At 42.0% G+C, this 12,451-nt stretch overlaps 1 protein-coding gene across 1 annotated transcript; it reads right to left on the reverse strand.

Moving 5' to 3' along the window:
- Nucleotides 1-600: 600 nt before the first annotated feature.
- Nucleotides 601-12,402, reverse strand: sh3gl3b (SH3-domain GRB2-like 3b). Its single transcript, XM_084168900.1, has 11 exons — nt 12,227-12,402; nt 5,518-5,586; nt 5,312-5,384; nt 5,075-5,218; nt 4,542-4,675; nt 4,036-4,194; nt 3,749-3,852; nt 3,499-3,614; nt 3,271-3,303; nt 3,005-3,058; nt 601-2,784 (listed from the first exon to the last, which is right to left on the reverse strand). Exons 1-11 carry the CDS (start codon nt 12,269-12,271, stop codon nt 2,576-2,578), a joined length of 1,140 nt encoding a protein of 379 aa, XP_084025026.1. The 5' UTR covers nt 12,272-12,402; the 3' UTR covers nt 601-2,575.
- Nucleotides 12,403-12,451: the final 49 nt, after the last annotated feature.

Consider the following 12,451-nt stretch of genomic DNA (forward strand, 5'->3'; position numbering starts at 1 on the left):
GTGGTGTCTCGTTTGCTATTGTATAGTCACTCGTTTGCTGTTTAGTCCCTATTTTACCTAGGTTGTTTGTTTTTGTGCCTGGGGAAAAGTGGATTTTTAGCAAGTCGCCCTTGGGCAAACACTACCCATAGGAAAACCTTGTCCAAAAACACTAGTTAGACCTGAGCTTCCCACCCACTGTATTTTTGTATAGCTAGTAGCAAGCTAGCGGTTCTTGAGGCAGGCAGGATCAGTTTAGTTTTTAAAAAAAATTGTATTATTTCATTCCTTGGGTCCAGCTCAGCCCTTCCCCAAACCGTTTACCGTGTGTTTAAAATAAACGTTTTGTGTTTGACGGTAGGATTGGTTGTCAGTGTATCTTGTTCTCACTGTTCCTTTTCACTATTCTAATTTGCATGAGTTATGTTACGGGTCTCTATACCATCCACCCTAGACTTTTAAAGCCACGGGGTTCGTAACAATGCCCCTACATTTTAAGGTATCTGTGACCAACAGATGTTTTTCTGTATTCCCAGTCATGTGAAATCAATAGATTAGGCCTAATTCATTTCAATTGACTGATTTCCTTATATGAACTGTAACTCTGTAAAATCTTAGAAATTGTTGCATGTTGCATTTATTTTTGTTCAGTATATAATTAACTTACAGTACATGTTAATACATCCAATGATCATAACTGTTTTGATTGTTACAAAGCATCATTTCTTCAACAATTGTAATTTAACTAATTTCAATTAGTGAAACAGCAAGCATTCTACAATAAATAGTTAAGAAATGTACACTATATTACAGCATTCTGGGATCATTCATAGTGATTGACACAATCTGTGACAATATGGCTTACAGCTAAATCTTTTCTAGTTCAACATTATTCCTAGACCCTACAATAGGATATACATGAGGTGATTAATACCTTATGTGTGTATTTCCTTGGCAATAAAGAAATTAAGTGTGCAAATACAGTAATTGTCAAGGCTACAGCAACATATTTTTAAAAAGTGCTTAAAGGCAACGTGTTTCTACTGTTTGTGGAAGGGTGTAAAAACAAATAAAGGGATCATATTCAAGTGGATAATCCACAGGTCTAAAACACCTTAAGTGTAGTGTAACATTAAACACTGACCAGCTATAAAGATCACACATGGTGTTTGATAAGAGATTTCCTATTTTCTAGTTCAAATTGATATGCAGACAATTCTTAACCCTGACCTTACCACACTACCACAATGAAGGCCAACCCATTCAATAGACGGTAATATTAAACAAACTGGGTGGTTCGAGCACTGAATGCTGATTGGATGACAGCCGTATACCAAAAGTATGACAAAAAAATGTTATTTACTGCTCTAATTATGTTGGTAACCAGTTTATAATCGCAATACGGCACCTCGGGGGTCTGTGGTATACGGCCAATATACCACGGCTAAGGGCTGTATCCAGGCATTCCGCATTGCGTCGTCCCTAAACCACACCCCCTCGGGCCTTAGCACTTAATTATACCGTCTACTCACAAAGCTGTCTGTCGCCTGAGGGGAATTCCCTGACGCTCCGAAATGCTCTGTCTAAACTCAAATACACCTCGCACGCGATCCAGTTTCGGAAACATTTGGAACTTAACTTTCATGGAAGCGAGAAAGAAAACATTGCACCCGGCGGTATTTCTTTTTAAAACACTGGAAGGTGAGAGGATGTCGTAACGGTGTGTGAAAACAGCTAGGTGCAACTTTGCTAAACTGCGCACAGTAAGTATATTTTGTATTTGAAATATTATCTCGCTTATATAAAAGTTAAGATTTCCAAAACTGTATCACAAGTGAGGTGCATTTGCGTTTCGACAGAGCGTCGGTAATAAACAACAGCATCGGGATTGTAGTTCACATGGAGCCAGCTGTGGTCCGTACAATCATCTGAGAACCCAAAACAGGGTCCAGCTATAAGCTGGGTATACACCCCTTAGGTTCTCGAGAGCTAAATGAAGACATGAATAGTGACCCTGAACATGATAATAACAGTCCCAAGACTAAAACAAATCTTAATAAAGCAGCTGAAGTATTCCATGATATCACAAAAGGTGTGCTGAATTAAAAAGTGTCACTACTAATTTACCCATTATTATGCTGAGGAAAGACCACTAGACAACACGGGGAAAGTAACAAAAGGTGAGCTTTAGGCCACCTAACAGCACACAATGGAGACAAAGGTAACTAAGATGGGCTTTCAAGGGAGAGAGCAAATATTTCATAGGACTGTTTGAACTGGTGTAGCCTTGATGCAACCTGTAGAGTACGCAAAGACATTTCCCGTCAATGAGATGTACTGTAATGATGAGTAGCTCTATGGCCTCAGAAAATAAGGTGAAATTAAGAATTCACAGATCCAGGAGGAAGTGATGGTACCACCAAATGAGGCAGTCCTGAAATGCTTCTAACAGATAAGCTCTAAGAAATACAAAAAATTCAGTCAATAAATACATCCGAAAGTGGAGTGACTTATTGCAAAATAAGATTTCCAGAGAGAGTGCTCAGAGGTGATGACTTCATAGCCGGCCCCCATAGCTTGTGGTGCTACCCTGGTGTCACTGTGGCAAAGGCACAAGGACATTGACGTAGCTGATGGGAAAAAAGCCAGACTCCCCACTGATCATGCCCTCATACCAGTTGTCATCAATCTGGTTGGTGAGGATGATGAGGTCGCCCTCCTTGAAGCCCAGCTCTCCTTCATTCTCAGCCACAAAGCAGTAGAGCGCCCGGCAGCAAGGCTGGTCTAGGAAAACCTCACAATCATCTGAAAGAGACCCACAATTGACTTGAAATTGATATTTCTAGATGACCACTAATTATTCAATCTAAACAGTCCATACTATTATGCACACACTGGTTATTTCCTTTTAATTCCATGATTTTATTTACATGATTTCCATTTGCTTGTGTGAGCAATATGATAGACAGGACATCATGGAAGGTTTTGGTCTGAAGTCGGTACCATGACCTGTGGGTTTACTCACGGTTACAGATGATGGGACTCTCTGGTCTTAGCAGTATGTTTGTGTACTGGTCATCTGGGATAAGTGGAGTAGGATGACAAGAAATAGCATATCTTAGTTGAAAGTCCTACCTCCCATACAGTTGCAGCATATAAATATACAAATACTGGTATCCTGTTTCGAAATGCAAGCTCAAGTTAATTTGCATTCAAATTAGAAAAACAAGGATGTCTCAATGAGTTGGTTAGTATTGCATCTGTCATACATTTTAGGGTATCAGTACTTACTTTTTCCATTGACAGCTTGGCTTATCTGGGGATCTGCAATAAATTATAATGGACATATTAACAACTTAAATCGGGAAAGCTATAGTCAACCATCCAGAGGACCTCAATTTACAAAAGGGACACCATTTTACAATAGTAAAACATGATTTAGACTAATAAACATTACAGAAATAACATTATGGAAATGAATTGAACAAATTAAAATTGATCAACAATTGAGCTAATCACCTGAAGATATAACTGATGATCTGTGGGAAGATCCATTTTGTTGTGTGTTGATTGTGTTAACCTTAATAGATTTGGGCCTGGGCTCCCTCTTTGGTCGGTTGCCTGCAATGGCTAGCCTAGAAAGAAAGGGATAGACAAGGTCACAACCATCAACAATGAACCAAAGCCAGGCAGCATGATATGTGTCTTGAGTATTGAGTACGTGTAGCTCATGATTAAGTGTATTTAATAATTTGGTTGATACAATCACCTGCCCTGCAGACTTCGATTGAGGCTGTCCAGGATTTGGCAAGACTGGCGGTGATAGTCCAGAGCGGCCCCAATCAAAGCTGATAGGTGAGTCACATGCTCCGCCTGCAATACCAGACCACAATAGATATCAGCACAGAAGCATTGTCAATCTCACCTGGCCAGTATACATGATAATGAGCCAACAAGCTAACTTTCATGAACATGTTTAGAGAACTTTGCATCTCCTTGTTTATAAAGAAAAATAAGCGTGTGTTGTAGAATTGCAGTATTTTTGTTTTTGCTCACATCCCTTTCTAAGAGGTCGAACATGCTTCTCTCTGCCAGCTCTTTGGAGTCCGAAAACTTCTCCCACGCCTGCATGATCTCCTCATCAGGGATCTTTCCTTTGCGTCGTTTCTTGTAGTCAAAGTCTAGACGACGACCTTCAAGTTTTCTTAGGTGGTACTGAAGAATGAATGATAAGTACAGTATGGATCTGAAAACACCCGTTTGCTTGTGAACTGTATATCAACCAAAACTATTATAAGCATTTGATCCATACTGTCATTTTCAACATTAAACATTTATGACACACACAGCCGTAAAATGCACTTGATCTTCATTTACAATGATAGGTAGACATCAAAGGACCCTAACCTTAAGCCTACAAGCCATAAATCCAAGGACTAGTGGCCTACAGCACATAGGTCAATGACTACTAATCTGATACCTGTTCAGGCTGTTCCCTTTGCCGAAGCATTAATCGTTTTGTCAATTCTGAGACTATTCTGAGTGATGGAGATGAGCCTCACCCCTATTTCCCTCAACTCTCTGTCCTGGAGTGCCTGCAGTGGGTCGATGAAGTTGTGCTTCACACTGACGTCCAGGGAATCTCTGGCTACGGACATCTGTTTCAATGCTTCCCCAATGTCCGCCAGTGCACATCCTACATGGAATTCACAGACATGAAGAGGCATCTTAAAAACTAAAAAAATTCGGTTGAGCACATCATGTAAGAAGGAATAAACTGAACTATTCAATAATTCAAATACATTCCAGGTCATATGATCGACATCTTGATCTTTGGTCAGGGAGGATAGTAGTGTACTAAGCATTTGTACATCTCTAGGCCCATACTTTTTTGGAAGAGGCAAAACTTACTGAGGCGTAGAACCTTACATAAGTACGATATCGATTTATCTGCTGAGTGTTGGGTTAAAAGCTTTTTAGAGGTGAGACCCATAACCTGATCTGAATGTGTATAAAATACGTGATAGTAGAATATGGGATGGTGTGTGTCGACTGTAAGCAGTTAGCTCCATGTGGATTACAATTGTTGACGTACCAAAGGCAGAGCCGACTCCCAGTTCTCTGCCGTAGTGCAACATGCAGTCTCCCAGCATTCCCTCAGTCTGGGGGTACCCCACCGCCTTCACCTGCCCACAGATCCTAGACACCGTGTTGAGCATGCCCAGTTTGGCTCTATATGCTGTGGATCAATATTGGCATAAAATATATCACATACACATTTAGTTGTACATTGAAATTCTATACTGGGTCAGTATATCAAGTGATACCATACCTGGGTTTGGCTGGAGGTACTCTGTGGTTTTGGGCACAAGTTCAAGAACCATTTTTTGGGTCACATCAATTCTCTAAAACAGAATAATCAATGATGAGGACAGAGCAGGGGAAAATTATATATCAGTGTTTGACATTGGTCTACCTAATTTGACAAATTCTTGTGTAAAAAGGGAATAATATAAATGTAATAAAGCCCTGCCTCACCCTTTCCATTTTTTGAAATTCTTCATCCAGCTTTGTTCCCTCAGCCCCATTTATCTTCTCACTCAATAGCTGTGGCAAGGTAAGAGAAAAATATGAGGAAAGACAGTGAGTGTGTAATGGCAAAAGAGAAAGCAAACACTGCCAAAATCTGACCTCTTTCAATAAATAAGTTGGTATACAATTTGTATGGTAACGTGCTCTCCCTTCTCTCATCCCTTGAAAACAAGTTTATTTACAGTACCAGTCAAAAGTTTGGACACACCTACTCACTCAAGGGATTTTCTTTATTTTTTACTATTTTCTACATTGTAGAATAATAGTGAAGACATCAACACTATGAAATAACACATATGGAATCATGTAGTAACCAAAAAAGTGTTAAACAAATCAAAATATATTTTATATTTGAGATTCTTCAAAGTAGCCACCCTTTGCCTTGATGACAGCTTTGCATACTCTTGGCATTCTCTCAACCAGCTTCACCTGGAATGCTTTTCCAACAGTCTTGAAGGAGTTCCCACATATGCTGAGCACTTGTTGGCTGCTTTTCCTTCACTCTGCGGTCCAACTCACCCCAAACCATCTCAATTGGGTTGAGGTCGGGGGATTGTGGAGGCCAGGTCATCTGATGCAGCACTACATCACTCTCCTTCTTGGTAAAATAGCCCTTACACAGCCTGGAGGTGTGTTGGGTCATTGTCCTGTTAAAAAACAAATGATTGTCCCACTAAGCCCAAACCAGATGGGATGGCGTATTGCTGCAGAATGCTGTGGTAGCCATGCTGGTTAAGTTTGCCTTGAATTCTAAATAAATCACAGACCGTGTCACCAGAAAAGCACCCCCACACCTCCTCCTCCATGCCTCACGGTGGCAATTACACATGCGGAGATCATCCATTCACCTACACTGCGTCTCACAAAGACACAGCAGTTGGAACCAAAAATCTCACATTTGGACTCCAGACCAAAGGACAGATTTCCACCGGTCTAATGTCCATTGCTCGTGTTTCTTGGCCCAAGCAAGTTCTTCTTATTGGTGCCCTTTAGTAGTGGTTTCTTTGCAGCAATTCGACCATGAAGGCCTGATTCACGCAGTCTCCTCTGAACAGTTGATGTTGAGATGTGTCTGTTACTTGAACTCTGAAGCACTTATTTGGGCTGCAATTTCTGAGGCTGGTAACTCTAATGAACTTATCCTCTGCAGCAGAGGTAACTCTGGGTCTTCCATTCCTGTGGTGATCCTCATGAGAGCCAGTTTCATCATAGCGCTTGATGGTTTTTGCGACTGCACTTTAAGAAACTTTCAAAGTTCTTGACATTTTCCGTATTGACTGATCTTCATGTCTTAAAGTAATGATGGACTGTCATTTCTCTTTGCTTTTTGAGCTGTTCTTGCCATAATATGGACTTGGTCTTTTACCAAATAGGGCTATCTTCTGTATACCCCCCCTACCTTGTCACAACACAACTGATTGGCTGAAACGCAAATAAATTCCACAAATTACCTTTTAAGAAGGCATACCTGTTAATTGAAATGCATTCCCCCCCTACCTTGTCACAACACAACTGTTTGGCTCAAACGCATTAAGAAGGAAAGAAATTCCACAAATTAACTTTTAACAAGGCACACCTGTTAATTGAAATGCATTCCAGGTGACTACCTCATGAATCTGATTGAGAGAATGCCAAGTGTGCAAAGCTGTCATCAAGGAAAAGGGTGGCTATTTGAAGAATCTATATATATTCTGATTTGTTTAACACTTCTTTGGTTACTACATGATTCCATATGTGTTATTTCATAGTTTTGATGTCTTCACTATTATTCTACCCTGGAATGAGTAGGTGTGTCCAAACCTTTGACTGGTACTGTATATGTATGCATCAAAACATTCAAATTAAAAGGTGGACTACCGTAATGACGCAACTAATTTTTTTTTTTATGCAGACGATGTCTTCAGAATGGGATGCAGTTTTAATAGGAGTTGGATTGGCATGTTTGTGTTTTGGACATATTTTCAGAATGAATGGGGCCCTGTACTGGCAAAACCAAATATGGCTAATAAGTAACTAGTAAGCTGAAAGTAGCCTAGCCTACATCCAAAAACTGGTGTGAACTCCTGCACTGATATACACAACTAGTGTAAGGGTTTTCCACTAGGTTATAACAATAAAGCCTGCACAATTTCAAACCACTCTTACTGTCAGCATGTCTAGTCCTTGGGCAGTCATTCGAAGAACACTCACTGTCAGTGCTGGCATGCACATTACAAGGAGCTTGAAGTGTCAGCATGTACAGAAATGAACACTCACTAGCATTGGACCGAACTACATGTTATGTCTGGATTACTACAGAAAAAGGAGGGCTGAACAGCCCCCCATTAACATCGACGGGGCTGTAGTGGAGCGGTCGAGAGTTAAGTTCCTTGGTGTCCACATCACCAACAAACTATCATGGTCCAAACACACCAAGACAGTTGTGAAGAGGGCACGACAACACCTTTTCCCCCTGAAGAGACTGAAAAGATTTGGCACGGGTCCCCAGATCCTCAAAAAGTTATACAGCTGCACCATCGAGAGCATCCTGACCGGTTGCATCACCGCATGGTATGGCAACTGCTCGGCATCCGACCGTAAGGCGCTACAGAGGGTAGTGTGTACGGCCCAGTACATCACTGGGGCCAAGCTTCCTGCCATCCAGGACCTACAGTGGGGAGAACAAGTATTTGATACACTGCCGATTTTGCAGGTTTTCCTACTTACAAAGCATGTAGAGGTCTGTAATTTTTATCATAGGTACACTTCAACTGTGAGAGACGGAATCTAAAGTATTTGATGCATCAGAAAAGCATAACTTAATATTTGGTACAGAAACCTTTGTTTGCAATTACAGAGATCATACGTTTCCTGTAGGTCTTGACCAGGTTTGCACACACTGCAGCAGGGATTTTGGCCCACTCCTCCATACAGACCTTCTCCAGATCCTTCAGGTTTCGGGGCTGTCGCTGGGCAATACGGACTTTCAGCTCCCTCCAAAGATTTTCTATTGGGTTCAGGTCTGGAGACTGGCTAGGCCACTCCAGGACCTTGAGATGCTTATTACGGAGCCACTCCTTAGTTGCCCTTGCTGTGTGTTTCGTGTCGTTGTCATGATAGAAGACCCAGCCAAAGACCCAGCCACGACCCATCTTCAATGCTCTTACTGAGGGAAGGAGGTTGTTGGCCAAGATCTTGCAATACATGGCCCCATCCATCCTCCCCTCAATACGGTGCAGTCGTCCTATCCCCTTTGCAGAAAAGCATCCCCAAAGAATGATGTTTCCACCTCCATGCTTCACGGTTGGGATGGTGTTCTTGGGGTTGTACTCATCCTTCTTCTTCCTCCAAACACAGCGAGTGGAGTTTAGACCAAAAAGCTCTATTTTTGTCTCATCAGACCACATGACCTTCTCCCATCCCTCCTCTGGATCATCCAGATGGTCATTGGCAAACTTCAGACGGGCCTGGACATGCGCTGGCTTGAGCAGGGGGACCTTGCGTGCGCTGCAGGATTTTAATCCATGACGGCGTAGTGTGTTACTAATGGTTTTCTTTGAGACTGTGGTCCCAGCTCTCTTCAGGTCATTGACCAGGTCCTGCCGTGTAGTTCTGGGCTGATCCCTCACCTTCCTCATGATCATTGATGCCCCACGAGGTGAGATCTTGCATGGAGCCCCAGACCGAGGGTGATTGACCGTCATCTTGAACTTCTTCCATTTTCTAATAATTGCGCCAACAGTTGTTGCCTTCTCACCAAGCTGCTTGCCTATTGTCCTGTAGCCCATCCCAGCCTTGTGCAGGTCTACACTTTTATCCCTGATGTCCTTACACAGCTCTCTGGTCTTGGCCATTGTGGAGAGGTTGGAGTCTGTTTGATTGGGTGTGTGGACAGGTGTCTTTTATACAGGTAACAAGTTCAAACAGGTGCAGTTAATACAGGTAATGAGTGGAGAACAGGAGGGCTTCTTAAAGAAAAACTAACAGGTCTGTGAGAGCCGGAATTCTTACTGGTTGGTAGGTGATCAAATACTTATGTCATGCAATAAAATGCAAATTAATTACTTAAAAATCATACAATGTGATTTTCTAGATTTTTGTTTTAGATTCCGTCTCTCACGGTTGAAGTGTACCTATGATAAAAATTACAGACCTCTACATGCTTTGTAAGTAGGAAAACCTGCAGTGTATCAAATACTTGTTCTCCCCACTGTATATACTAGGTGGTGTCAGAGGAATGCCCAAAAAATTGTCAAAGACTCCAGTCACCCAAATCATAGACTGTTCTCTCTGCTACCGCTCGGCAAGCGGTACCGGAGCGCCAAGTCTAGGTCCAAAAGGCTCCTTAACAGCTTCTACCCCCAAGCCAAAAGACTGATGAACAATTAATCAAATGGCCACCCGGACTATCTACATTGACCCCCCCCCCCCCTTGTTTTTACACTGCTGCTACTCGCTGTTTATTATCTATGCATAGTCACTTTACCCCTACCTACATGTACAAATTACCTCGACTAACCTGTACCCACGCACATTGACTCGGTACCGGTACCCCCTGTATATAGCCTCATTATTGTTATTTTATTGTGTTATTTTTTACTTTAGTTCATTTAGTAAATATTTACTTAACTCTATTTCTTGAACTGCACTGTTGGTTATGGGCTTGTAAGTAAGCATACCTGTTGTATTTGGCGCATGTGACAAATACAATTTGATTTGATGAGCTCCTGAGTGGCGCAGTGGTCTAAGGCACTGCATCGCAGTGCTAACTGTGCCACTAGAGATCCTGGTTCGAATCCAGGCTCTGTCGCAGCCGGCCGCGACCGGGAGACTCATGGGCGGCGCACAATTGGCCCAGCGTCGTCCAGGGTAGGGGAGGGAATGGCCGGCAGGGATGTAGCTCAGTTGATAGAGCATGGCGTTTGCAACGCCAGGGTTGTGGGTTCGGTTCCCATGGGGGGCCAGTATAAAAAAAATATAAAAAAATGTATTCACTAACTGTAAGTCGCTCTGGATAAGAGCGTCTGCTAAATGACTTAAATGTAAATTCCCTGGAAGTCCCAAGGGGTAATTGTGTGATTTGTATGCATGTTGTCAAGCAGCCTCTTCATTGGCCATTCATAACTGAATACATTTAGAGACATTAGGTTGATAGTAAGTCCAGTATTGCATGCATGGTAAACCTAGGCCATTAAATGCAGGGTTCTGAATTACATGGGTGTCTGGTTGGCACTCACAAACAAATCAGGGCACCCCCATAATAGTAGAACAATATGGGCACCAGCATGGAAATGGTGTTGAAAATGGGCACCCAATGTGAAGGCGATTAGGATGTATAATCTCCTAGACATTCATACCTGTGCTGTAGGCATATCTATCACTTATGCATGATTCATGATCACACTTGAGTTGTAAAAGTTAGCCTAACTGTTCCTCCTCTATAAATGACAAGCGTTACCACACTGATACCTGTGCACCTGTCCTTTCCAACAATGTCATTATCAGAGCCCAAAGACATTTGGTATATCCTTATTTACACTGAACAAAAATATAAAACGCAACATGTAAAATATTGTTCCCATGTTTCATGAGTTGAAATAAAAAGTTCCCTTAAGTTTTCCATATGCACAGAAAGCTTATTTATCTTAGATTTTGTGTACAAATGTGTTTATATGCCTTTTAGTGAGCATTTCTCCTTTGCCAAGATAATCCATCCACCTGACACGTGTGGCATATCAAGAAGCTGATTAAATAGCATGATCATTACACAGGTGCACCTTGTACTGGGGACAATAAAAGGCCACTAAAATGTGCAGTTTTGTCACAGAACACAATGCCACAGATGTCTCAAGTTGAGAGAGCGTGCAATTGGCATGCAAACTGCTGGAATGTCCACCAATGCGGTTGCCAGTTCATTTAATGTTAATTTCTCTACCATAAACATTGTTTTAGAGAATTTGGCAGTACGTCCAACTGGCCTCACAACCGGAGACCAGGATCATCCAGCACAGGACCTCCACAGCCATCTTCTTCACCTGCAGGATGATGGGGGGGGGGGGGGGGCTGAGCCCCTAAATGAGCCTAATAATTTATTTCAATTGACTGATTTCCTTATATGAATTGTAACTCAGTAAAATCTTTGAAATTGTTGAGTTTATATTTTTGTTCAGTATACATCAATTGTATGTTCTGCAGTTAATTGACTGAAGCTGTAGATCAGTCATGCCTGTAGATCCCAAGTTCATTGGCTCTGCTGTGTAGATAGCATAGGCCTATCAAGAGCAACTATTTTGGACAGTAATTTCTGTGGTGACCCAGTTAGTATCCCTGGCACTGTTTACTGAAGGTGTGTTCAATCACGCATTTTCAGCTAGAGTAATCTCGGAGATAAGAGAAGCCAAGGATATAGTCCACCTTAGAAAACAAAGTCCAGAATCCACCAACACAAAAGAAGCCTACACAATTTATTTTTCCTATCCGTAGGTCTTTACAGTTGATATTGATTGGTAGGCCTATACTGCCCTAAAATAAAGATACGAATTAATTCCCATTCTTGGCGCGTTGCCACCAAACGTCATACTAATTATCGCTGAGGCAACGGTTGCTTGCTGAAGTGTATGGGCTTTATCCACATGGCGCCATGCTAACAACACTATGCACCGTGTCGTCTCCTTACCTGACTTGCTTTGTGAAATTGCTTCTTCAACCCGGCTACCGACATCCTTCAAGAATCAAAAGGACAAAATAATAAATGGAAATAAATAATGGGTGCCAACCGTGCTCTAATAATTGACCCGTTAGTTAGTTACATTGTGTCCAGATTGCCCTCCAGTCCGTCTCCATCGTCGCAATGTATTAGTGATGGGTCATGCGCACAAGCATCGGCTCTGAGAGCCGGCTC

Source organism: Coregonus lavaretus, assembly GCF_964263955.1.
Source record: "Coregonus lavaretus genome assembly, chromosome: 9".
Classification (NCBI taxonomy): Eukaryota; Metazoa; Chordata; class Actinopteri; order Salmoniformes; family Salmonidae; genus Coregonus; species Coregonus lavaretus.

Excerpts from the sequence above, each read along its gene's own strand:
- sh3gl3b (XM_084168900.1), bottom strand. The coding sequence starts at position 12,271 with ATGTCGGTAGCCGGGTTGAAGAAGCAATTTCACAAAGCAAGTCAG. Across the intron at positions 5,587-12,226 it reads AATTTCACAAAGCAAGTCAG|CTATTGAGTGAGAAGATAAA; the intron begins GTAAGGAGACGA and ends ACCTTGCCACAG. Across the intron at positions 4,676-5,074 it reads GGGAGTCGGCTCTGCCTTTG|GATGTGCACTGGCGGACATT; the intron begins GTACGTCAACAA and ends AATTCCATGTAG.